This window comes from Typopeltis vanoorti, chromosome 2 (assembly GCF_054136105.1).
Source record: "Typopeltis vanoorti isolate ZY-2024b chromosome 2, IOZ_Tvanoo_1.0, whole genome shotgun sequence".
Taxonomy (NCBI): domain Eukaryota; kingdom Metazoa; phylum Arthropoda; class Arachnida; order Uropygi; family Thelyphonidae; genus Typopeltis; species Typopeltis vanoorti.
In genome coordinates, this window is record NC_143550.1 from 180234312 (window position 1) to 180256570 (window position 22259).

Sequence of the window (22259 nt, forward strand, 5' to 3'; positions counted from 1 at the left end):
TATCTCCACCATCTATTCTATCACCTGGTCTATAGCAACACCCAACTGTATATTTAGTTCTGCTAGTTTCAATCTCACACCAAATAGCCTCAAATGTGCTCTTTTCTCTATCCTACAATTCCACTTCTATTCTTATTGGCTGTAGCTCATCAGCTATCATCAATAACACTCCTCCCCCATTTTATTCTCTCTGTCCCTGCTGAACACACTATACCCTTCACATTCTATCCCACTAACTATATCATCTTCTGTCATCCATGTTTCACTAATGCCAATAACCTGTGGCCAGGAAGAGCCAACCAATGCAAAAATTCTTCCTTCTTGTTCCTAATACTCCTGGCATTAGTATACATGAAATGCAGAGGTCCATTTGTCCCACCCCTATCTTGATGCATTATACTAACTATCCCATTCTGATCTCTTGTCCTTCATACTAGCTCAGGCACATTATATACATTCTTACACTCAACTGCCTCACGGATGCCTGCATATCCTCTTCCCCCCCCCACCTTAATGGTTCTAGTTTCTCTGATTTTGCACATCCACTTTCACTTCATTCAGCAACATTTTTCCAGTCTCCACACACCAAATCCATTCAGATGTAAGTCAGCCATCTTGTACAAATCCTTTCACACATCAAACTCACTCTGCGCCACATCTTCTGCACAACCTACACATAGTCATTTGCAATTATGGCCCTCCTAAACTCTTCTCAGTCATACCATAGCAACAGACTCACTATCCTAGCTCTCTCACTCTTTTCGTTTGCTACCCCTAATAATTCCTTTAAGTCCTCTCTCATAGCAATTTTATCTCCTTTCAAATCATTTGTTCCTGCCATGACTATCATTTCTTTCACCCCCTGCTTTTAAACTCTAATACTCTCACATACATCATTAATTTTTGTATCCGGTAAGTACGATTTCATCAAACTCTCATCTAATACACCTCTTATTAACAAGTCACCATATAACACAACTAATTTCCTGGATCATTCTTTTCATCTAACTCATGCATAAATGATGAAGATCACCTCTTTTTTACCAGGAATATTACATGGCATGCTTCCTATAGCCTTTAACTAGATAAATATCAAAGAATCTTGCACATCTGATGGAACCACAACAGTTGTGCTCAAGAGATGAAATCCTAAACTAACATTGGTTCTTTATCATATAAACACTATATTATAATTCATTGGCATCCACTCCATACTATGGAAACAAGTTCATATACAGCCAATTTAAAAAAAAAAAAAGTGGGGGAATCAACTATTGCTCTCACAACGTTGTCCAAAGCAATGGAGAAAGTCATCAACAGTCAACTTCTTCAATGTCTGGAGAAGTCTCAACTCATTAATCACTACCAAATATGGATTTTGCCAAGAACTACAGAGTAGAAATGTCAAGTCCAACACAAGATGTTGGACTTGACATTTCTAAGGCATTTGGTAGTATCTGGAATTGACGGCTTTATGATCCACCTGCCTTCCTTTGTAACTGGATTGCCAATTTTCCATGTGCTGAGGCTTAAGTGCTGTAAGGACATCATGTTGGAGACTTAATGGATTGTACACAGCACTCAGAAAGGATTACAACAGAATTTAATACTTCCTATATTTCGTCTCAGTCACTAAGACATCTTCAAGGATTACAAAAAACTAATGTAACATATACACAAATATAACACAATACTAAGACAACCACATGGGTGACTCTAAAGTCCTATCTAGGTGAAGTGCCCTCTATGGGTGCTTGTAGGTGGCCTGGAATGTAAGTGGGATCTCTAATGATCAGTGTTTCCAAATCTTAGAAAGCTTAATGCAACCGTATTTATTTAGATTTGGTTGATTTCTGAGAGTTGCAGCGGATTCTAAAAATAGTCTGGCTGTTTTGAATTTACTGTGGTGGAGCATGGTGGTTTTTTTCCAAGAGATCCTGTGGGTTGTATCCAAGACATGGTCAGCCAGGCCTCACTGACCATACTCTTGGTTGCAGATGAATGACTTGTGTTCCTCTTGGCAGATGGTTGCTGATCAAAGTATGCCAGCTTACTGGAACAGAGTACTTTATAAACTCCAGGCACTGAGGGAGGAGGGAGCTGATTTTTTGTAGAATGGATAAGGGTAGCAAGTTTATAATAATGTGTGTAGGTTTAAAATCTTGGTTATTTTTTCCAATGTGCCACGGATGTAGGGTAAGGTGATGGCATTTCTAAACTCTTTCTCGAGAGATGGCCGCGGAATAGGGGACGAACTGATTATTTTTTTAATACTATGATCGCTGCAGCCATTGGAGAGGAAGGTGTTGTGTATGTGGTTGAGCTCAGTTGCAAGGGCAGTTCCACTAGAACAAAGATTGTGGGCTCTCTTAGTTAGAGTTTTAATAATGCCATATTGTTGAGATGGGTGGTGGTGGTGGGAGAGTTTGTGAATGTATCTGCCTGTGTGCATAGGTTTGCTGTACATGCAGTGAAGGAAAGTGTACTGTTAGGAAGGCATGTAATTAAGGTGTCTAGGAAGGGTAAACTATTGTTCTTTTCCTTTTTCCATCGTAAACTGGATTCTTGGATATAGGCTGTTGAGGTGACTGAGGAAGGAGTCTCATGTGTGTGGGCCATGAGGCCAAATAGAGAACACATCATCTACATATCTTAGCCAGATAGAAGGTTTGAGAGGGGCTGAGTCTATAGCTCGTTTTTCATAAAATTTGTGGAGGGGGTCCCTCTATCTGCTTGTAGATTTTGTTCTTCCAAGAAAAATAACCAGAATTGATGGTATAGGAAAAAGATATAAGGTGTCAGAAGGAAAAACGTTTTCTAAGAGTGTTACGGTATCAATTAAGGGAATACTGGCAAACAGTGAGGAGATGTCAAAGTTTACTAATATGTCCATGTTATTTAAGGCCAGATTTTCTACAAGGTTTTAAAATGGGTAGAGGTTTCTATACAGGATGTGGAAAGTCCAGTGAGGGGTGTCAAAGAGTAAGCCAGCTGTTTCGACAGTTTGTAGCAAGGCACGTTAGTGGAATATACAATAGGTCTTAGTGGGGAATTATGTTTGTAGATTTTTGGTAAACTGTATATTCGAGGGGAGGGGGCAGAAAGGTTCGAGTTTTTCGTAATATCCAGAGGCCAGAAAGTACTTTTTTAACCACTTAACGTACCAATTAAAAATCTGAAAGCAGTCGTTTTTCTGCCAATTTTTTGGGCGAGGGTGATATGCTGGATCGAATTCATCATTATTTGAAAAATAATGATGAATTTGTGCAAACGAAATAGCTGATACATGCCGTTGGCAACTTTTCTCGGCTGAAAGGAAATAGGCACAAGGTTGTCTAGCGTCTATATTCGGTTGTATTTATATGTGAAACCAAAATTCAAAATCAATTTTGGTGCAATAAACAAAAGACGTGTCACAGATGTCTTTGTATGTTAAGGGATTAAGTAAGTTTTTTAATTTTTGAACTTGTGTTTTTGTGGGATGTAGGAAGAGCAATCTCAGAGGATAATCTCCATTTTTCGATTGTATTCCGTGGCATTAAGGAAGACTGTAGCATTACCCGTATCCGCTCTGGTGATGACAATAAATTACTTTTTGGAGGCAAAGACTGGGTGAGGATGTTGGCGACGTCAAGTCTGATGTTATATGCTATCTCTGGAGCTAAGCGACAGATCCTGCGTTCGATATTATACATTACATCTAGCACCGACACTTCTTTCGGTGTGACCGCAAAATCGTGGCCAAGGCTTAGGGCACTAACAGCATTGTTGTTGAGCCTTTTGGAATATAGATTAACTACTGTCTGGAGCAGTTGAATTTGCAGTTGCAATTTGCATTAACACAGGTTGTTATACTTTTTGATATGTTTATGTTTTATTTTTTGGAATTCTTTCTGTGGAAGTTTCTGAGATGCCAGAGAGAATGGACCAAAGTTCAGGATTAAGTACCGTGGAGAGCTCTCATTGTAAAGGACCAATGGCAGCATTCGTCTCGGAGAGGGTGGCACAAGTTGCGGTGATTTGTTCCTGCAGTACTGCAAAGCTGGAGTAGTTATGTATGCGGAGGCTTTTTTTTTGAATGAAAATTGATCTTTAGCTTAAGGCAGTTGGGTATCACTCTTGTATCCAACATCTTTTTTTTATTTTATTTTTTTTTTGAAAAATGAGCCATAGACTTAGCCCCTCTCAAACCTTCTATCTGGCTAAGATATGTAGATGAAGCGTTCTCTAGTTGGCCTCATGGCCCACACACATTAGACTCCTTCCTCAGTCACCTCAATAGCCTATATCCAAGAATCCAGTTTACGATGGAAAAAGGAAAAGAACAATAGTTTACCCTTCCTAGACACCTTCGTTACATGCCTTCCTAACAGTACATTTTCCTTCGCTGCATACAGAAAAACCTATCTGCACACAGGCAGATACATTCACAAACTCTCCCACCACCACCCTGCTCAATAATATGGCATTATTAAAACTCTAACCAAGAAAGCCCACAATCTTTGTTCCAGTGGAACTTCCCTTGCAACTGAGCTCAACCACATACACAACACCTTCCTCTCCAATGGCTACAGCGATCATAGTATTAAAAAAATAATCAGGTCGTCCCCCATTACCCGGCCATCTCTTCAGAAAGAGTTTAGAAATGCCATCACCATACCTTACATCCGTGGCATATCGGAAAAAATAGCCAAGATTTTAAATAAGTACAACCTACACACAGCATTTAAGCCTAACCATAAACTTGCTACCTTATCCGTTCTACAAAAGAAAAGCTCCCTCCTCTCTCAGTGCCTGGAATTTATAAAGTACCCTGATCCTGTAACACAAGTCACTCATCTGCAACCAAGAGTATGGTCGGTCAGGCCTGGCTGACCATGTCTTGGATACAACCCACAGGATCTCTTGGGGAAAAACCGCAATGCTCCACAACAGTAAATTCAAAAAAGAGACTATTAGAATCTACAGCAGTTCTCAGAAATCAACCAAATCTAAATAAATACGGTTGCATTAAGGTTTCTAAGATTTGGGAAACACTAATCATCAGAGATCCCACTTTACATTCCAGGTCACCTACAACCGCCCATAGAGGGCGCTCCACCTAGGTAGGACTTTAGAGTCACCCATGTGGTTGTCTTAGTATTGTGTGGGATTTGTGTATATGTAACATTAGTTTTTTGTAATCCTTGAAGATTAATCAGTGACTGAGACAAAATACAAATACAGTATTAAATTCTGTCTTAATCCTTTCTGAGTGCTGTATACAATCCATTAAGCTTCCAACATGATTGCCAATTTTCTCTGAGATCGTTCACTGCATGTAATGGTGTATGGTGTTCTTTCTTCAGATTTTCCATTTAATTCAAGTGTTTCTCAGAAAAATGTTATTCTACCTACCCTCTTCCTCATATTTTTGCTCTCATTGAGCTTGAATATTCAAACTATAATCACATCACTTGTACAACATCTTCAGTATCCACAAAAATGTTGGTTCTCACCAAGCCTGATACTCATAGCTGTCTTTAATTACATCTATCTCAGTTGTGTGGAACAGACTTCCAATGAAGTATCGCCAAGGACTAGAACCTCTAGCTATTTAAGAATATCTACAGATTACTTTGCTCTTGATCACAAAACACACAGGATTTATTTGCTAAAGGCATTGCAGCCTGTTGTGAGTGTGAGAGAGAGAGAGAGAGTATTTTACCTTGGGTATAATAAATGTTAAGAATACCAAGCAATTTTTAAAAACTTGGTTTTACTCCCATTTCCCAAGTAAGCAAACAGACAAATAAGTCAAGTTTGCACCTGCAAGTGATGCAAGTCTAGCTGCTTGCACTACCTGTAGGATCAGCTAGACTTGCATCACTTGCAGGCGCAAACTTGACTTATTTGTCTGTTTGCTTACTTGGGAAATGGGAGTAAAACCAAGTTTTTAAAAATTGCTTGGTATTCTTAACATATATATATATATATAAACATCAATAAATGCCTGTAGAAAGCTATATCAGTTATTTTGAGAAATTTTCTAGCTCTTATCAAACAAATGAGATTTTTTCTATGTAGGAAGGTTTTCATAAACACGAATCAACAATCATAAATGAAATAATGAATATTTCACTTAAGAATGGGTGTGCCCATTCTACAAATGACAGTATCATTAATTCTTAAATGACATGAATAAGTAAAACAACACCATCTTAGGATATGTATATCATGTTCCTAAACAAAACTGTCATGTTAAAAATTTTAAAATTATAAATTTATTTTCTTTACAGCACGAAAAAGTTTGTACCACAATTATTGGTTGCTTTTCAGTATCCAGATTTATTTACCTTAACACAGGTATACTCAAACTTTCAGCAGCTGTGCACCCTTTTTAAAATTTTAGTAACCTTGGTATACCCCCTCTGAGGCAAAGGCATTTAGGAGAAATTAAAAAATATTTCATTAAAACATTTCAATTATAAAGGTATTTACTTTTTAACATTTATATTATAATAAATTACACACACATAAAACAATCTTTTTTAATTAATAAATGTCAGCTCTCAGCTGTCTTCAATTCCATCTACCTTAGATGTGTGAAATAGCCATCCAGTGAAATATCCCCCAATAACTCTAGCTCTTTTAAGATTATCTATAGATTACTCTTGATCTCAAAATACACTTTTAGTTATATACACACACATTTTCTCATACGCTGCTTGGAAAGAACTCAATGGACATCTGCATAGGCAAGGTGCATCATGCCATGTAATGAGGTCCAGACATTGAGTGGAACATGAATCTGCACAAATACATTCAGAACCAAGGCTCACAACATGGATTTCCATGGGAGGACTGCAATACGAAAGCCCCACATTACTCAAACCAACATGCAGCATCATCTTCAGTGGTGCAAAGAGTGTGTACAATGGGACATGGAAGTTTGGAAAACTGGTTATGGAGCAGCGAATCATGGTCAGTGTTCTCCTCAGAAATTTTTACTAGACGAGTAAAATTAAGATTAGCTGGGCGTACAAAAATTTTGAATGAGTTAAGAAAGATCCTTTTTCGTAACAAATTAAAATAGTAATTTTATTAGAAATTACTTCAAACAAGGATAATATTTTATATTGTAATTACAACAAAGAAGAATAGGATTTTTCTTATTTTCTCATTAAGTAATGAAAACCTTGTAATGCTCACAACTTAAAATTCTATACATTAATTCTTCTCTTCTTCTTAGAAGCCCAGTTGTCAGCAGCTATTTCGTAATTAAAATATTGGATCTGGTCCCTCCAGTGAAATCAGCATCAGATTATTTAGTTCTGACTGATGTGATTCCTCATACAGCTTTTTATCCTTTTTAATGCAGAGAAACCCTTTCACATTCAGCTGTGCTCACAAGTATGGTCAGTCCAACAGCAGCTAGTTATGCTAAATTTGGAAAAGACTCTGAGCCAAGATGTTGTTGCTAATTTCAGCAGTATTTGTTTCATTTTTGGATCTAGATTTTTGTATGATTGTCAATTAATCATTTTTTGATGCAACTGTCCATTCTAGTTTAGTACTTTCATAGTTTAAAACTAAAGGACTTCCATTTCTAGAATAATAATCAAAAGGAATCTCAGAAGCCTCAGATTCATCATGACTTTCTGCATTGAAAAGTCTTGAAAAGCAGGAAATCTTGATTCTAGATGTTTAATAACTGGGCCAATGTATTTATCATATATTGTAGTCTTAAACGCAATAACATTAGACTCTGAATAATCAATGTAAAGGTCTGACCATTCACCTGAAAGATGCTGATGAAGATTTTGAAAATGACTGCCAGGAGTGTCTTTCAATTCCATGATGGATAGTTTTCTGGTTTCTAAGACTGGCTCTATTTCAGTTAAGTCAACATCTTGCCTTTGCCATGATCTAGACAAGTTAGATAAAGGCAGTAACACATCTGAAAGCATCATTAGTGAAGCTACAAAATTGTTCTGATATATTTACTTAAACCTTCAGCTGTGATATCATTTCGTTCAGTGGCCTCTCTTTCCAATGCAGTTATAACACTCACCATGAGACTGTATTGTAGAATCACGAGACTGATGTCTAATGTCACTAGCCATTTTAAGTTCAATATGAGAACTGTTCAGTATATTTTGGATTTGGGTTAAACCAACCATCCTGACTGAAGAATTTTGGAAGAAGAAAAATAATTGCCTTAAGATATTATTAAACACGACTAAATAAGGCACTTCGGCAGCTGCTTGGGCACTAGCAAGAGCCAGTCGGTGGTTTACACAATGACAGTTGACCATGAGTCCATCTGTTTTATTTTTGAGCAGTTTTGCAACTCCCTTTTTCTTTCCAATCATGACAGCTACTCCATCAGATCCTAGGCCCACCAGATTACAAGTTTTTAAGCCTAGGCCATCAAGGGTTTAAATTACTTTGTTAGTTATAGTCTCAACTTTACCATCAATGATATTGCAAGTTGATATAAAACTAACCCTGACCTCTTTTCTAAGTTGACAAACATATTTAATGTACACAATCAGCTATTTTAAAACTGAGATGTCTGTAGTTTCATCACATAAAACACTGAAATAATCCGCAGAATGTATATTTTTCAGTATTTCAGATCTAATTTCTGATGCTAAAATATCAATCAACTCTTGCATTATTCATTCTGAGGTATAATGTGCATTTTTACCAATGTTAAGATGTTCTAAGTAGGAATAGCCCATAGCCTTGCAATGCTCAAGCAATTTTTCAAATGATGTAGTATGTGGTAACTCATTTTTTGCTAACCAATACATTCTTAAAGCTCCCAGAAAAGCATCTCTCTCTGCAAGTTATTCAAAATTGAAATTGATTTATCAATTTGCCTTATTCCAGTTTCTTCTAGTATACATTTTGGAAAAGACTCTTTGAGCTCAGATGTTGTTGCTAATTTATATTTGTTGCCATGCACAAGATTTGTTTTCAAAGTCTTGTGCATGGCATAGTTACCCAAGTCACTTCTTTCTTTGTGGGTCGTCTCTTTCCATATTTCATACATGTGGAACACATCATTTCATTATATTTCACCACTAACCAATGGAATTTTTTAAACCACTCACTGTTAATATCCGATAAGCAGTGTTTAGACGCACGTTTTACGTTGGAAAGAAACTCTGCAGAAATCGACGATTCTGTTGTTGATTTGGTGTCTTCACTACTATGCTTATCAGTTTCACCTTTCTTAAAATAACTTAAAAGTGTGGTTTTCTGACTTGACTTTTTACTCATTATGGGATAATTTAATAAATACAAAATATCATTGTTATTAAATTAATCAGAACAAATCACTGCATTGTGCACTGACAGTAATACCCGAGGTACATAATCCATTTGTGCCCTCGTCCTGAGCTCACTGCTAAAGTTAAGCTATTTTTAAATTTAGAAGATTTGTTATTGCCATTGGACCTTTTCTCCTAATCTTAAAACACCAGAATTCTTGAAGTGCAGCATTAGAGTTACAGCATTGTTGATAGTAAAGTTTGACTAGCAATGCACATTCTGGTGAGATCCATAGCACTTCAGTGTTATCAGAATCAAACGAATTGATCTTGGTCTTTCTTATATCCACCAACTGTCAGTAGAAACAGTGCCAATTACACACTGGTGGCAGAATTTTGTACTTTTTTTTCCCCTTCTGTAACTTAAACCAAGTTTCATTGAATTTCATCCAATTCATTTTTTGCTATAGGGCTTTGAACACCTCTTTAATTATGCCCACCCTGTGTGTAATAGTTATACGAATCCCATATACATGCAGTAGAACAAAAATTATATTTAAATTTTCAATAACAAAAAAAGTTTAATGAACCAAATGAAATTTAGTGGAGAATTCTGACCATGTCGTTCGAGCTATCTGAATTTAAACTTTTAATGCAAAGAGTTTTAAGCTTTTATAAAATTCATTTCTCCATTACAACCATCAAATGAGAAGTAAGTTGTTTAATTCAGCATAAAAAATTCAGCAGGACTCAGCATAAAAATCTGTCATCAAATTACCCATAAAGCAACAACCTTGGATTCTGACTTCCACTTGATGAACTGTTCCTGTTTCTAAAATAATAATTCTTGTCTCCAGTATATGCACTACAATGAATCAGATTGTGCAAATATTCTTTCACAATGAGGTAGTTTTATACACAAGATTATAAATTTCTCCTTCGAAACAATGTATACTGTTCTATCTGCATTTCAAATATATGCAAGTAATAACTTACTCTGGATAACAATAGCAGTCATATTAAAGGAAAATAACCTTCTTCAAACTATGATAGTCTTTTTTAAAAATAATATATTTTGAGAGACCTTTAGATTTATATCATCTAGAGATTATTTGTAAGATACTTTTTCTGTTAAATCTATCGGTGTCTGAGTGCCACTCTCCCAAAAACCCTATTCCATTGTAGTCTCCACAACAGAAAAATGACATTCACAGTTTTTGCTACCTAATTGTGCTGCTTTCTGGATAGCAGTTATTGGGCATAGTTGCTTCAAACTACCAGTTTAACTTAATGGAGCTCTTATCGTACAGAGAAAATATTGCACAAATACTGTGCAATATTTTCTGGAAATAAAAATAGTTTATTATACACTTTCCAGTCTATGAAAGCAAAATATGACAATTATTGTAATATTTGCTGACTGAAAATAAGTGCACTTTTTTTTTTGAACAAATTTTATAGAATGACTTTATCAGCATACATTTTCTTTATTCCCTTTGTGGAGACAAAGATAATTCTATTAACAGAGGGTTAGCATATATCTTCATCACAGTATTAGAATGTATGTATGTATATATACATATTTTTTTAAAAAAATTGGACAACTAGTTTCAGCTTGTATCAGCCTTCTTCAGGTGCACAATAAAAAACAAATAACCACTAAAACATAGAGGAAAGAACTGTAAACATCACGAAACGTTAGTGTATATATATTCAGTGCTGAAACGTTGAAGTCTACACATTCAAAACTGTTCTCTCATTGGCTTCGTTGTTGGGTGTATGCATGCGTATAGCATCTCACGAATGCCAGTATTTGATCGTAGCACAATGACAATCTGAAGGGTTGTAACTCAAGTTGTTGTTGAATTGTGTGTGGGGGGGATTGAGAATGATTTCTTTTAATTCTATTATCTTTCTTTCTAATTCATCGTGGCAAAGGAAAATGTTATTAGACTTGTCCCATAGGACTGTATGGCTAAGGTTTTCTTCATTAGAATTGGCCAATAGGAACTAGACAAAGCACTGGCTCGCGTTCTCCTGTAACTGACGTCTCTCTTATGTTCTTCAATGCGTAACTCGATTGATTTCTCTGTTTGGCCAAAGTATGGTATATCACAGTTGCACCAAATCTGGTAAACACTGGGATATTTAAGATTGTGGTGTCTAAGTTTCAGATGGCTCACTAAGGAGCGGATTTTCAGAAGAGGAGTAAATAAAGTTCTTATGTTGTATTTCCTAAGAACCTTGGCCAATTTGAGACAGATTATACACAATGGGATTGACCATCATTATCCTCCGTGGAGATATCTGTTGGTGTGGGTAGCTTTTCTATAAATGGAGATTTTTAATTTCTCTGGGGAACGGGTCAGTTTGATGTCAAAAAAAGGAAGAGAACCATTAGCTTCAAACTCAGCTGTAAATTTTATGTCCGGATGTTGATTATTTAGACGTTCTAGGAAGTTCGGGAGAAATTCACGGCCATGGCTCCAAATCAGGACAATGTCATCAATACATCTTTTCCAAATTCCTGGTTTTAAAAGATAAGAAGAGATGGCTTTAACTTCCAGATCTTCTAAATAGATGTTCGCAAGTACAGGTGACAATGGATTACCCATTGCAAGGCCATAATTTTGTTTATAGATGGTGTACTGAAACTTAAAGTATCCTGAGTGGATGCAATGAGTAAGTAAGGCCATGATCTTTTTAGATAATTTATCTTTGAGTTGTACAAGAACTTCATCCGTAGGAACATTGCTAAATAAGGAGACTATATCAAAACTAGACATGATTTCATCTTCCTTAATAATAATATCCTTTATTATTTATAATAAATAATTAATAAATAAATAAATAATATTATAATAATATCTTTCATATTATATATCATGTATATTATATGTTGGAGAATCAATTCCTTCTACGATAGATCGTAGTGGAATATTTTCCTTATGAATTTTAGGTAGTCTATATAATCGTGGAATAAATGGATGGAGAGAAAGGCATATATGTTTCTAGGTAGTTCAGAGGTAGTTCTCAGTAGACTGTTGGTCCGGTTGTGGAGTTCATGGGAGGAATCTCTCTTGAGGATCGAGTAAGTGTCACTCTGTAATAATTCCATCATTTTGTTATGATATTCATCAATGTTAAGAACAACTGTGGCGTTGCCTTTATCTACAGAAAGAATAATTATATTTTTGTTGTTTTGTAACTTCTTAATAGCCTGTCGTTCCCATGAAGAGATATTGTCTGTAGGGGGTTTAGCATTATTGATGATGAAAATGGATTCAATGCAGAGTACTGAATCCATTGAATTCACTCCTTAGTGAGCAATCTGAAACCTAGACATCACAACCTTAAATATCCCGATGTTTACCAGATTTGGTGCAACTGCAATATATCATACTTTAGCAAAACAGAGAAACCGATCGAGTTATGCATTGAAGAACATAAGAGAGACATCAGTTATAGGAGAACACGAGCCAGTGCTTTGTCTAGTTATGTTCTGTTCTCGGCCAATTCTAATGAAGAAAACCTTAGCCATACAGTCCTATGGGACAAGTCTAATAACACTTTCCGTTGCCATGATGAATTAGAAAGAAAGATAACAGAATCAAAAGAAATCATTCTCAACCCCCTATATCTCAACAACAACAACCTTAGTTACAACCTTTCAGGCTGTCATTGTGCTACAATCAAATACTGGCGTTCGCGAGATGCTATACACATGCATACGCCCAACAAAGAAGCCAACGAAAGAACAGTTTTGAATGCACAGACTTGAACGTTGAATATATATACACTAACTTTCCGTGATGTTTACAATTATTTCCTCTATGTTTTACTGATTATTTCTTTTTTAATGTGCACCTGAAGAAAAAGCTGATACAAGCTGAAACTAGTTGCGCTATTAAACTTTGTTTTAATTTTTCTCGGTTTCTAGTCATTTCTAGTCTTGATATGCATTTTTTTTAAAAATGCATATCAAGCGAGTAAATCGATCTTCCTACATATATATATATATATTCTATAATTAAAAAATAAAAAATAAAAGCATTCAACACTACATTAAATGGGAGGAGGGGAAAACTGCATCTAATTATATAAATGTTGAAATTTACTTGCCAGATTTATCTAATCTAAAATACTTTCTTTTGAAATTAAGTTAATTATCAAAATATAATATGTGGCATATCTGAATGAAAATCTAACGATTTTCATTCAGATATGCCCCAAGAAGCACAGTGATTACAGATTGTAATTCAGTACATAGTTTTTTTCATTCCTTTTTTTTTTTTTTCCTAGATTAAAATTATCATTCCCAAATTTACCATTCAATCATCAAAAGACGATTTAAGCAGTCTTCTTCACAACCAAGAATCCCTCTTTCTTGTTCTTCTTTAGTCAATGAACAGTCACAAACCATTCGCCGTACTTCTTTTTTACTTTTAGAACGCCTCCTGAAGAGCAAAAATAAAAAACACTATTAGAAGATACTTATAATACATTGTTCATTTTCCAATTTAATGATCAATATAAGACAGCTTAACAGTCGCACAATGACAAAACATGTCACTTTTTTTTTTGTAACAGAAGCACTACATAGCAGTTTCTTGTGTGATGAGATGCAAGTGATGGCTATTATTCATAGCAGAGCCTACTTCAAGTATACTAACTCGGAACCCAATAAGACATTGGGTTCAGGGTCGACTAAGACCATATTGTACCAATATAAATGGTTACAGAAGACATAATAAACATAATAAAAACTAAGGTGTAAGATGACTTCATCTTACATCTAAAGTTAATCAAAAAACATCCATGTGCTCATGGTGAGATATGACCCAACAGCCAGTTGGAGAGCAGATATGTTACCATTCAGCAAACCAGGCCAGAAAAGTATATACATAAAAAACAAAATGATTGCATCTGTCTCAATGATTTTTTAAAAAAATTCCATGTGTTTTTTTGAGTCAGGCACAATGAGTCTGGAGCAGTGGTCGCCAAAGAGGTCGATATAACATTGTTAGGGGTCGATAGAAAAATATAAGACATCATTGTACGGGTAATATTTAATTCGGTTAACTTGGATTACCTCCATCCTGAATGACAATGCAATTAAGAGTGAATCATGAGAACAGTGACATGAATAGGACCTGTAAGATGGAGCAAGGTCATGAAAATAGTTATGGAGGCCAATCAAGTGGGCTAGAATGACGTATTTACCAATAAACAGATGTTGTGGTTCCCGCCCGGCCGGCGTGGCGGGAGCGAGATTGCATACGTGTAAGTATAAGTAAATAAGAACCGCGCACGTGTTGATCCCAGTCTCATTTTTGCGCATCGACATACAAGTGAGTGTTAATGTTCTAAAATTCATCAACATACATATTATAATCCAACTGCTATCCATTCACAAACTAAACTTCTCTATGTTGAAGAGTTCAGCACGGCTGGTAGTAATACCAGTGATATTACTAGTGATAGTAATAGTAGTAGTAAAAGTAATATAATAATATATACTATATTATACATATAATAAACGCTGTAACTATAAAATAAACAATCTAAAAACTCATACCATGTTTTGGCGTGATGTAAACAACAGGTGCTTTTCCAATCAGTTCTATGTAAAGTGTTCAGGGCAAGATCAGAATGACCAGCTTGACCACAGTTATTATATTCGATGTCTTGTTTATGTTCCTTTTTTTCTGATAGGAATTGTGCATCCTGTTTTCTCTATATAGGGCAAATTACAGGTGCAACGAATACGGTATACTCCAGGGTGGGCTAGCAGACGGAGTGGATCCTTGGATGTGTTGAGTAGGTTCTTTAATTTTGCAGGAGGTTTAAAGGTGGCTTTAAGGTTGTATTTTTGTAGTATTCTGTTTATTTTGTCTGATATCCCTTTAATGTATGGAATGGTTACAGTTTTATTGTAGTCTAGTTGATTTTTGTTTTTAAGTGAAGTCTTGTACAGACTTTTCTTGATAGATTTTGGCTGTAATCATTTTTTAGGAAGGTATCATCTTTAAGTGCTTGTTCATTGGAGCAAATTTACAAAGTCCTGTTTCTCAGTGTATTAATGACCCCTAGTTTTTGTGTTGGTTAGTGGTAGAAGTTTATGTGTCCTAAACAGTGAAGGAAAGACTGTCAGAAGGAAGATGTGTGACAAGTGCATCTAGAAACGGAAGTGTGTTTTGCTTTTCAATCTCAACTGTGAATTTTATGTGTTTGTGTTGTTTGTTTAGGTAGCTAGGGAAAGTGTGTAATGTCTGGCAGCCATCAGGCCAGATAGCAAAAACATTATTAACGTATCTAAGCCAGACTTTGGATTTTAAAGGAGAGGAATCTAGAATACTTAAAATGTTCCATGTAGAAGTTAGCAATGGTGAGAGGGATAATGGTGAGCCCATGGCTGTGCCTTCGATTCTATGTAAAGTGTTCAGGGCAAGATCAGAAAGATAAGCTTGACCATAGTTATTATATTCAATGTGTCGTTTATGTTCCTTTTTTTTTCTGATAGGAATTGTGCATCCTGTTTCTGTTATATAGGGCAAATTACAGGTGCAATGAATTTCTACCTTTTTGTAGATAGAAAGTGTAATAGAAAGTTAAATTAGGACAACATTTTTACTGTAACAAAACTTAATTATGACATATGAAAGAATGTTTTTCTAATATTGTCTTAATCAGAATACAGCTTTGATGTAGTTATTTTATTTCATTTATTTATTGTAATTTAATTTTATTTTCACCAGATCAGACCAGCAAAACAATTGTTGATCAATTCATTGTCTCTTCAGCATACTGTGTGAAATGTAATTTAGCTTGTCACTGTATAGACACACACACACACACACACACACACACACACACACACACACACACACACACACACACACACACACACACACACACACACACACACACACACACACACACACACACACACATATACTCCATATGATGACCCTAATAAGAAAGTCAAAACATCAGGAAATTAAAATAATTATAACATGGTTGTAGAGTACATAATTTCATAATTTGTGTACTGCTTAAAATTATCAAAAATCTGTTATGTGGAGAAAGTCTACGCTGACCTAGAAGTTGCAGTCTCGTTTCCTTTGATTGCAAAGTGACTAAGAATCCAGTACAAGTAAACATCAAAATTAAGGGTCCTCATTTTATAAAATAACTGTGAAACATCACAGAGTTATGTGAACGTACAGAAGAGAACAAATGTCATGTAAGTATTTAGCGGGCAGATATAAATCGTTTTTGGCAGTGACTTTACGTTGAAATGTAAGTGGTGTGGCATGCATCTCAGCAGTAAAAGTTAATGGATTCTAGTGGTATATGATTCAAGATAATGTAGTCAGGAAAAATAAGAAGACATTAAACATAGGAATCAAATCTTGAATTATAAGTATGGAGGTAAAAAAATCAGAGTATTATAAGCACTAGGCAGCTGCAGGTACACTACTGATGGAGTATTAGACTTCCTTGGCTAGCATAATTAAAGATAGCGAGTTGGAGTACAATGTAATGTTATCAACATTCATGCCAAAAGCTGGTATCATCTCTTTCACATGCATATCAAATGGCTGTGTGATGTCAGAGATTTTATTTTTAGGGTATAGTCTGTAGATAACATGAATCCCTTAATAAGAGTCAAGAACTAAAATGATCAACTGTTTCTTGAAGTTGCCTTTTAATAATCCTTATCAATGAGAGAAAATGGCTAAGTATACATACAGAGTATTATGGGAGAAAGTTGTTTATTGATTGAATTTCCTTTGACAGCAAGAGCGTTGCTAAGTCGGAGTGAAACAAAATATTAAAGAAAATTACGTTTCACTCGGACTTAACATAGTTCTCACTCTATTGGAACAAATAACGATTTTTCAGAAATGAATAAGCACTTGTATAGCAATCTTGATTTAGTTTTGTCTTTTATCTTATATTGTATTGTGAACTTTTATTATGTATGTCTACTTAGTCTCAAATACTATGTAAGTACTTAACAATTGCTGGGAGAGAAATAATATTCAAAACTGCGAAATGACCGACTTCAGAAACACGTAATACTGTGTACAGGCATACCTGTTAGTAAGTACAGTGCCTCCCCCCCCCCCTTCCACAGCTACACTCCGTAAGTTATGAAAGGATTCTGTGTGCGCCGCTAAGTGCCGTGAAGAAAGATGACGTAGATGTCAATGACGAAAGAGAAAGGAGCGGCGTGACGCTTAAAAAGGAATGTAACGCTGGAGACTAGGCTTTTAGACGTTTTCCTGCTGCTGTGTTCCTGTCCCCCAGTCCGGCTGGCGGAATCGAGGGCGTATTTCTAGTTTTCAGGGCTTTTTTTTTTACTTACAGTTATTGTGTTCCTTTATAACATTCTTTTACTAACCTTTGTTGTTGTTTCATTTACTAACCTTAACTTGCTTAATAATCCCATAGCGCTTTATAGCACTATGGGATTATTATTAGAGTCTATGGACTCTATTTTTTTTTTTTTTTTAAACAGACGCAGAGACTAAGATGAGTAAAGTGATCCTCGTCGCCCCCCCCCCCCCCAGGAACCCGGACCTTAGGAGTGAAGATTCCAGGTTTGGAAGACCCCAGAGTATTAAGGAAAGTTCTTAAGGAGACCATAGGAGTGCACAATATCTTCTCCTTCACCTCTTACAGAGGGGATAGATTTCTGCTCGTCATGAAGAACGTGACGACGAGGGACAAGCTTTTAGGGGGCTTCCAAGTCCAAGGGAAGCAGGTGACCTCCACCATGGTTGGGTCCCAGGTGCACCAAATCAAAATCAGCCGCTTCCCCCATGGAATATCTAGAAGCTGGAGACGACGTGCTCACTCAAACTTTCAACAAGTGGGGGAAAGTGAGTAACATCAAAAAGAGCGTCTGCCAGGAAGACCCCACCTGGTTCTCCGGTGATGTCACATTCACCATTGACATGTGACAGCCAGTGCCAAATCTCGTAACCATCGGCACGTCACGTGTCCTAGTTCAATATACCGGAGTACAAAGACAGTGTCTGTGATGTGGCTCAACAGAACATCTGGGGAATGACTGCCCCCGAGCCAAGTGCTTCAACTGCATAGGCATAGGGCATATCTCCAACCAGTGCCCACACCCCTGCCGAAAGTGCACCAGCACAGAACACACTGTAACATCTTGCTCTCTGCGCATATTTGCAGAGGGGGGGCGGGGGCGCCCATTGAGGCACTATCTCCACAGCCTGCAAAAGACGCTGGTGGTTTTCCGGTACTCCCCGACACCATTTGGGAGAAGACTTTCACACAGACTGTCTTGGGGAAAATCAAAAAGCGTCCCACTGCAACAACATCAGCAGAAGAAACTGTTCCCCCCCCAACATCTGCTGAGGAATCAGTCCCCCCTCAGCCACTTCTGACATTCCATTACCACCGTCAGAAGTAGAACAACACACAGCCAAGGGTACAGATGATGCTATGAATAGCACAACACCAGCTATCCACCCCTCAACATCATCAGAGGAAGTGTCGTCTGTGGACGCTTTACAACCCCCCCCACAGTAGCCAGCACCCCCCCTGCAGAAGAGTTGAACACCAGAGAGGGGGGAAACAACATCTTCCATCCCCCAAAGACCTCCCTAAGAAAAGAAAAGAGGTGGCTTCTCCAAAATTGGAGAAAAAACATCAACGAAGCTTCCCCAAGGGAGGTCTGGACTCAACAACATCAGAGTCTGAGATGGAGGTGGAAACCTCTTCTCACCACAGACACAGTGTCAACTCAAAAATACAAAAACTTACCGGCTCCCAGTTCAATTTGTACGACCGTGAAGTAAAGGACAACAAGATCGTCAGCTTCAGAATTATTAACACCCAGCACGAGTTCAAGGTTCTCTCGAACTTGCGTGCAAGGCTGGAAGCCAGTCTGCAGGACGTGGGATATTCCACCTCCCCCTACAGATCGACGACCTCACAAGGTACATACAAAAATTACGTATTAAAGATCTAGGTCGGGTTTAATTACTCAAAACATCGTAATGTCGCCACCCCCGCCTTCTGTGTTGCCTCCCTCAACATCAGAGGGCTCCGTTCACCAGCTAAACAACAGGAGGTGTGGAACATCATGCTAGCATTTAACATCCGTTTTTTGTTCCTGCAGGAAACCCACTTTTTCCATTATAGGGATATGCAGGAACTAAGCCATAAGTACCCCTTAACATGTTTTTGGAGCTTCGGCACAAGTCACAGTGCCGGGGTAGGGGTACTTATGCTAGCCTCCCCTCATCAGAGCCTTCCATAACATCCAGAGGGATACAGAGGGGAGAGTCCTTGCCATCGACTGGAAGTACTGGGGCTGTACCACCAGGTACATCAACAACTATGCCCCGGCAGACCGACCACCTAGGCCTGCATTCTTCCAGTCGCTACATAACTACTTATATGGTGCCCATCATGTCATCCTGATGGGGGACTTCAACTGTCTGGCAGACCTGGCCCACGACAAAGTAGGGGGTATTCCAAACACAGGTACAGCTGGCTACAGGGAATTGGAAATCCGCTTTAGGAACCTCCAATTGACAGACATCTGGAGGGCTCACAACCCCTACTGTCGGGATTATACCTGGACAGGCCGAGGCGTCAGTACACGGATTGACTGCCTCTATTTATCACCATCCCTTGTCTCCAGAGCTGAGACAATAAGGCACGTTCCAGTCAACTATTCCATCTCGGACCATAAAATAGTCGTGCTCAGGTACCACCCTTTAGAATCTGTAGATGTTGGTCCGGGCCACTGGAAGTTACCACCAGACTTCCCGTCCCTGTTCTCAGCCAAGCTTAATCAACTGTGCTCCACCTGGAGCACTGCTGGCTGGGACCGGAATGCCTGGGCATGGCTTAAACTTACCATCAAAGACAATATGAAAAAATGGGGTCAGGAACGTGCCTTCCTCAGAAGAGCTCGGCTCCGTGATCTCTACAAGGAGAGGAGCTGGTTCGTGGCCAGCCAATGCCAAGGCTTTCCATGTCACAACCCCATCTGTGACATTAATCTCGACATTGAATTGGAGAAGCAAAAGCAGGTGGAAGAAAAGAACACTGACATCCGTCTCCACCTCCGCTCAGAAGACAGGCAATCGGCCGCTTTTTACAACAGGCGATACATCAACTTCCGGCAGGAGCGAACCCATTACTACCATCAGTGAAGGCGGGTGTGACCACACCACAACACCTAACATCATGAACGCCTTCTGGGGGTACTACAGCCAACTCTACCAAGAAAACAGTACCCGCCAGGATTACTTCTGTTGGAACATTGACTCCTTCCCTGCGCACATTCAAGCAGGGTTGGATGCACCTTTTACAGAAGCCAAAATAACATCAACTTTCAAACAGTGCCGTACAAAGAAAGCGCCTGGGCCAGACGGATTAGGCACGGAACTCTACCGAGAGGCCTGAGACCACATCCTCCCCATTCTCGTGGCAATATTTAACACCTTCCTTACCACCGGAAACATGCCACAAGAATTTATGGAATGCCATACCGTCTTCATCCCGAAGACCAACAGGGACCCTTCCATCATCAAAAACTGGTGCCCCATCAGTCTGTCAAACACGGACTATAAGATCCTCGCCCGTGTTCTCAACAACAGACTGAAAATCAGGTTGAGGTACATCATCAAAAGCAAACAAGTGTATGGTGTTCCTGGTCGATCAATGGAGTTCAATCTCATCCTCATCAGAGAAGTGCTACGTCTGGTTAACATCAAGAACTACTCTATGGCATTGTTGACTATTGATCTCGACCGAGCGTTCGACAGCGTCTGGCATTCCTTTCTCATCAACATCCTGGAGAAAGTCGGGGTCAGCAGTGGACTCCTCAACATCATCAGAGGAGGCTACAACAACAGCTCCACTCGCCTCCTCATCAACGGACACCTATATGACCCCATTACCATCCAGAAAGGGGTCAAACAAGGGTGTCCCCTCAGTCCGCTGCTCTTTGCACTAGCCCTTGAACCATTCCTGCAGGCTGTCAACAACTATCATGCAGTTAGAGGAATTCCGCTTCCTCTCACCACGGATGACTCGAAGGTAATCGCCTATGCGGATGACGTGGTGGGCACTCTTAGGGACAATGACTCCGTACTAAACTTCTTCAACATCCTAAAGAAGTTTAAAGTGTCGGGGCTAACAGCCAACCCCGACAAAACTAAGATCAAGTTGTACGGAGTCTGGGATCTGCACAACATCCCTGCAGGTCTTGTCCCTACTGCCGACCCCCTTACCATCTTGGGGGTCCTGTTTGAAGAACAGCCCGTGCTCAACATAGAACATCTTGATAACAACATCATCGAGAAACTCAAGGACTGGGAAAATGGACAGCTGTCACTCTCCTCCAGGGCTTCTGTCATTAAAACCATCATATGCCCTGCGCTTCAGCACGTCCTGAACACTACCAACATCAGCGAGGATCAGGAAATCCAGCTTTACAGGAAGCCCCTGAAGTTCTTCTGGGGCAATCTAAGCCAGGAAGTCGATATCGAGATCCTTCAACTTCCGGAGAAGCGGCGGACGGGGGGCTTCGTCCTCCCCTCCTTTACCATCAGATATCTAAGTAATACCGCTTTCCATCTAAATAGGGGACTGCAGACTACACATCCCTGCAGCTATCCTGTGCGGTATTTCTTGGGTCACAAGCTTCCCCTTTTTGGGATCCAAGTCCACCAGGGTCCCAAGGCAGACATTATTCCAGAAGACTACAACAGACTGTGCCAGCTAATGCAACAATTCCGCTTGTCGGGTGTGAACATCACCGCGATCCAGAACAGTTATACATGGTACGACCATTTCTTTAACATCCTTCGTACGAATGTTCCGGATCTGGGGATCAACAACGAGATCCTCTACGGCCACCTCTCCAAACATCAAGGCTACCTGTCGAGAAAGGACCTGGCATGGAGGATTGGGTACAGACACCTTCCAGTCAACATCTGG

General features: G+C 38.6%; 1 protein-coding gene across 2 annotated transcripts in view; it reads right to left on the minus strand.

The window, feature by feature from the left end:
- Set2 (SET domain containing 2) overlaps nucleotides 1–22259 on the minus strand; it is a 552532-nt gene that overhangs the window by 414143 nt on the left and 116130 nt on the right. For both annotated transcript variants that reach the window (XM_090414077.1, XM_090414085.1), the window contains one exon: nucleotides 13589–13717. In XM_090414077.1, coding sequence (XP_090270203.1) covers nucleotides 13589–13717 — 129 coding nt within the window. The remainder of the gene's footprint in view (nucleotides 1–13588; nucleotides 13718–22259) is intronic.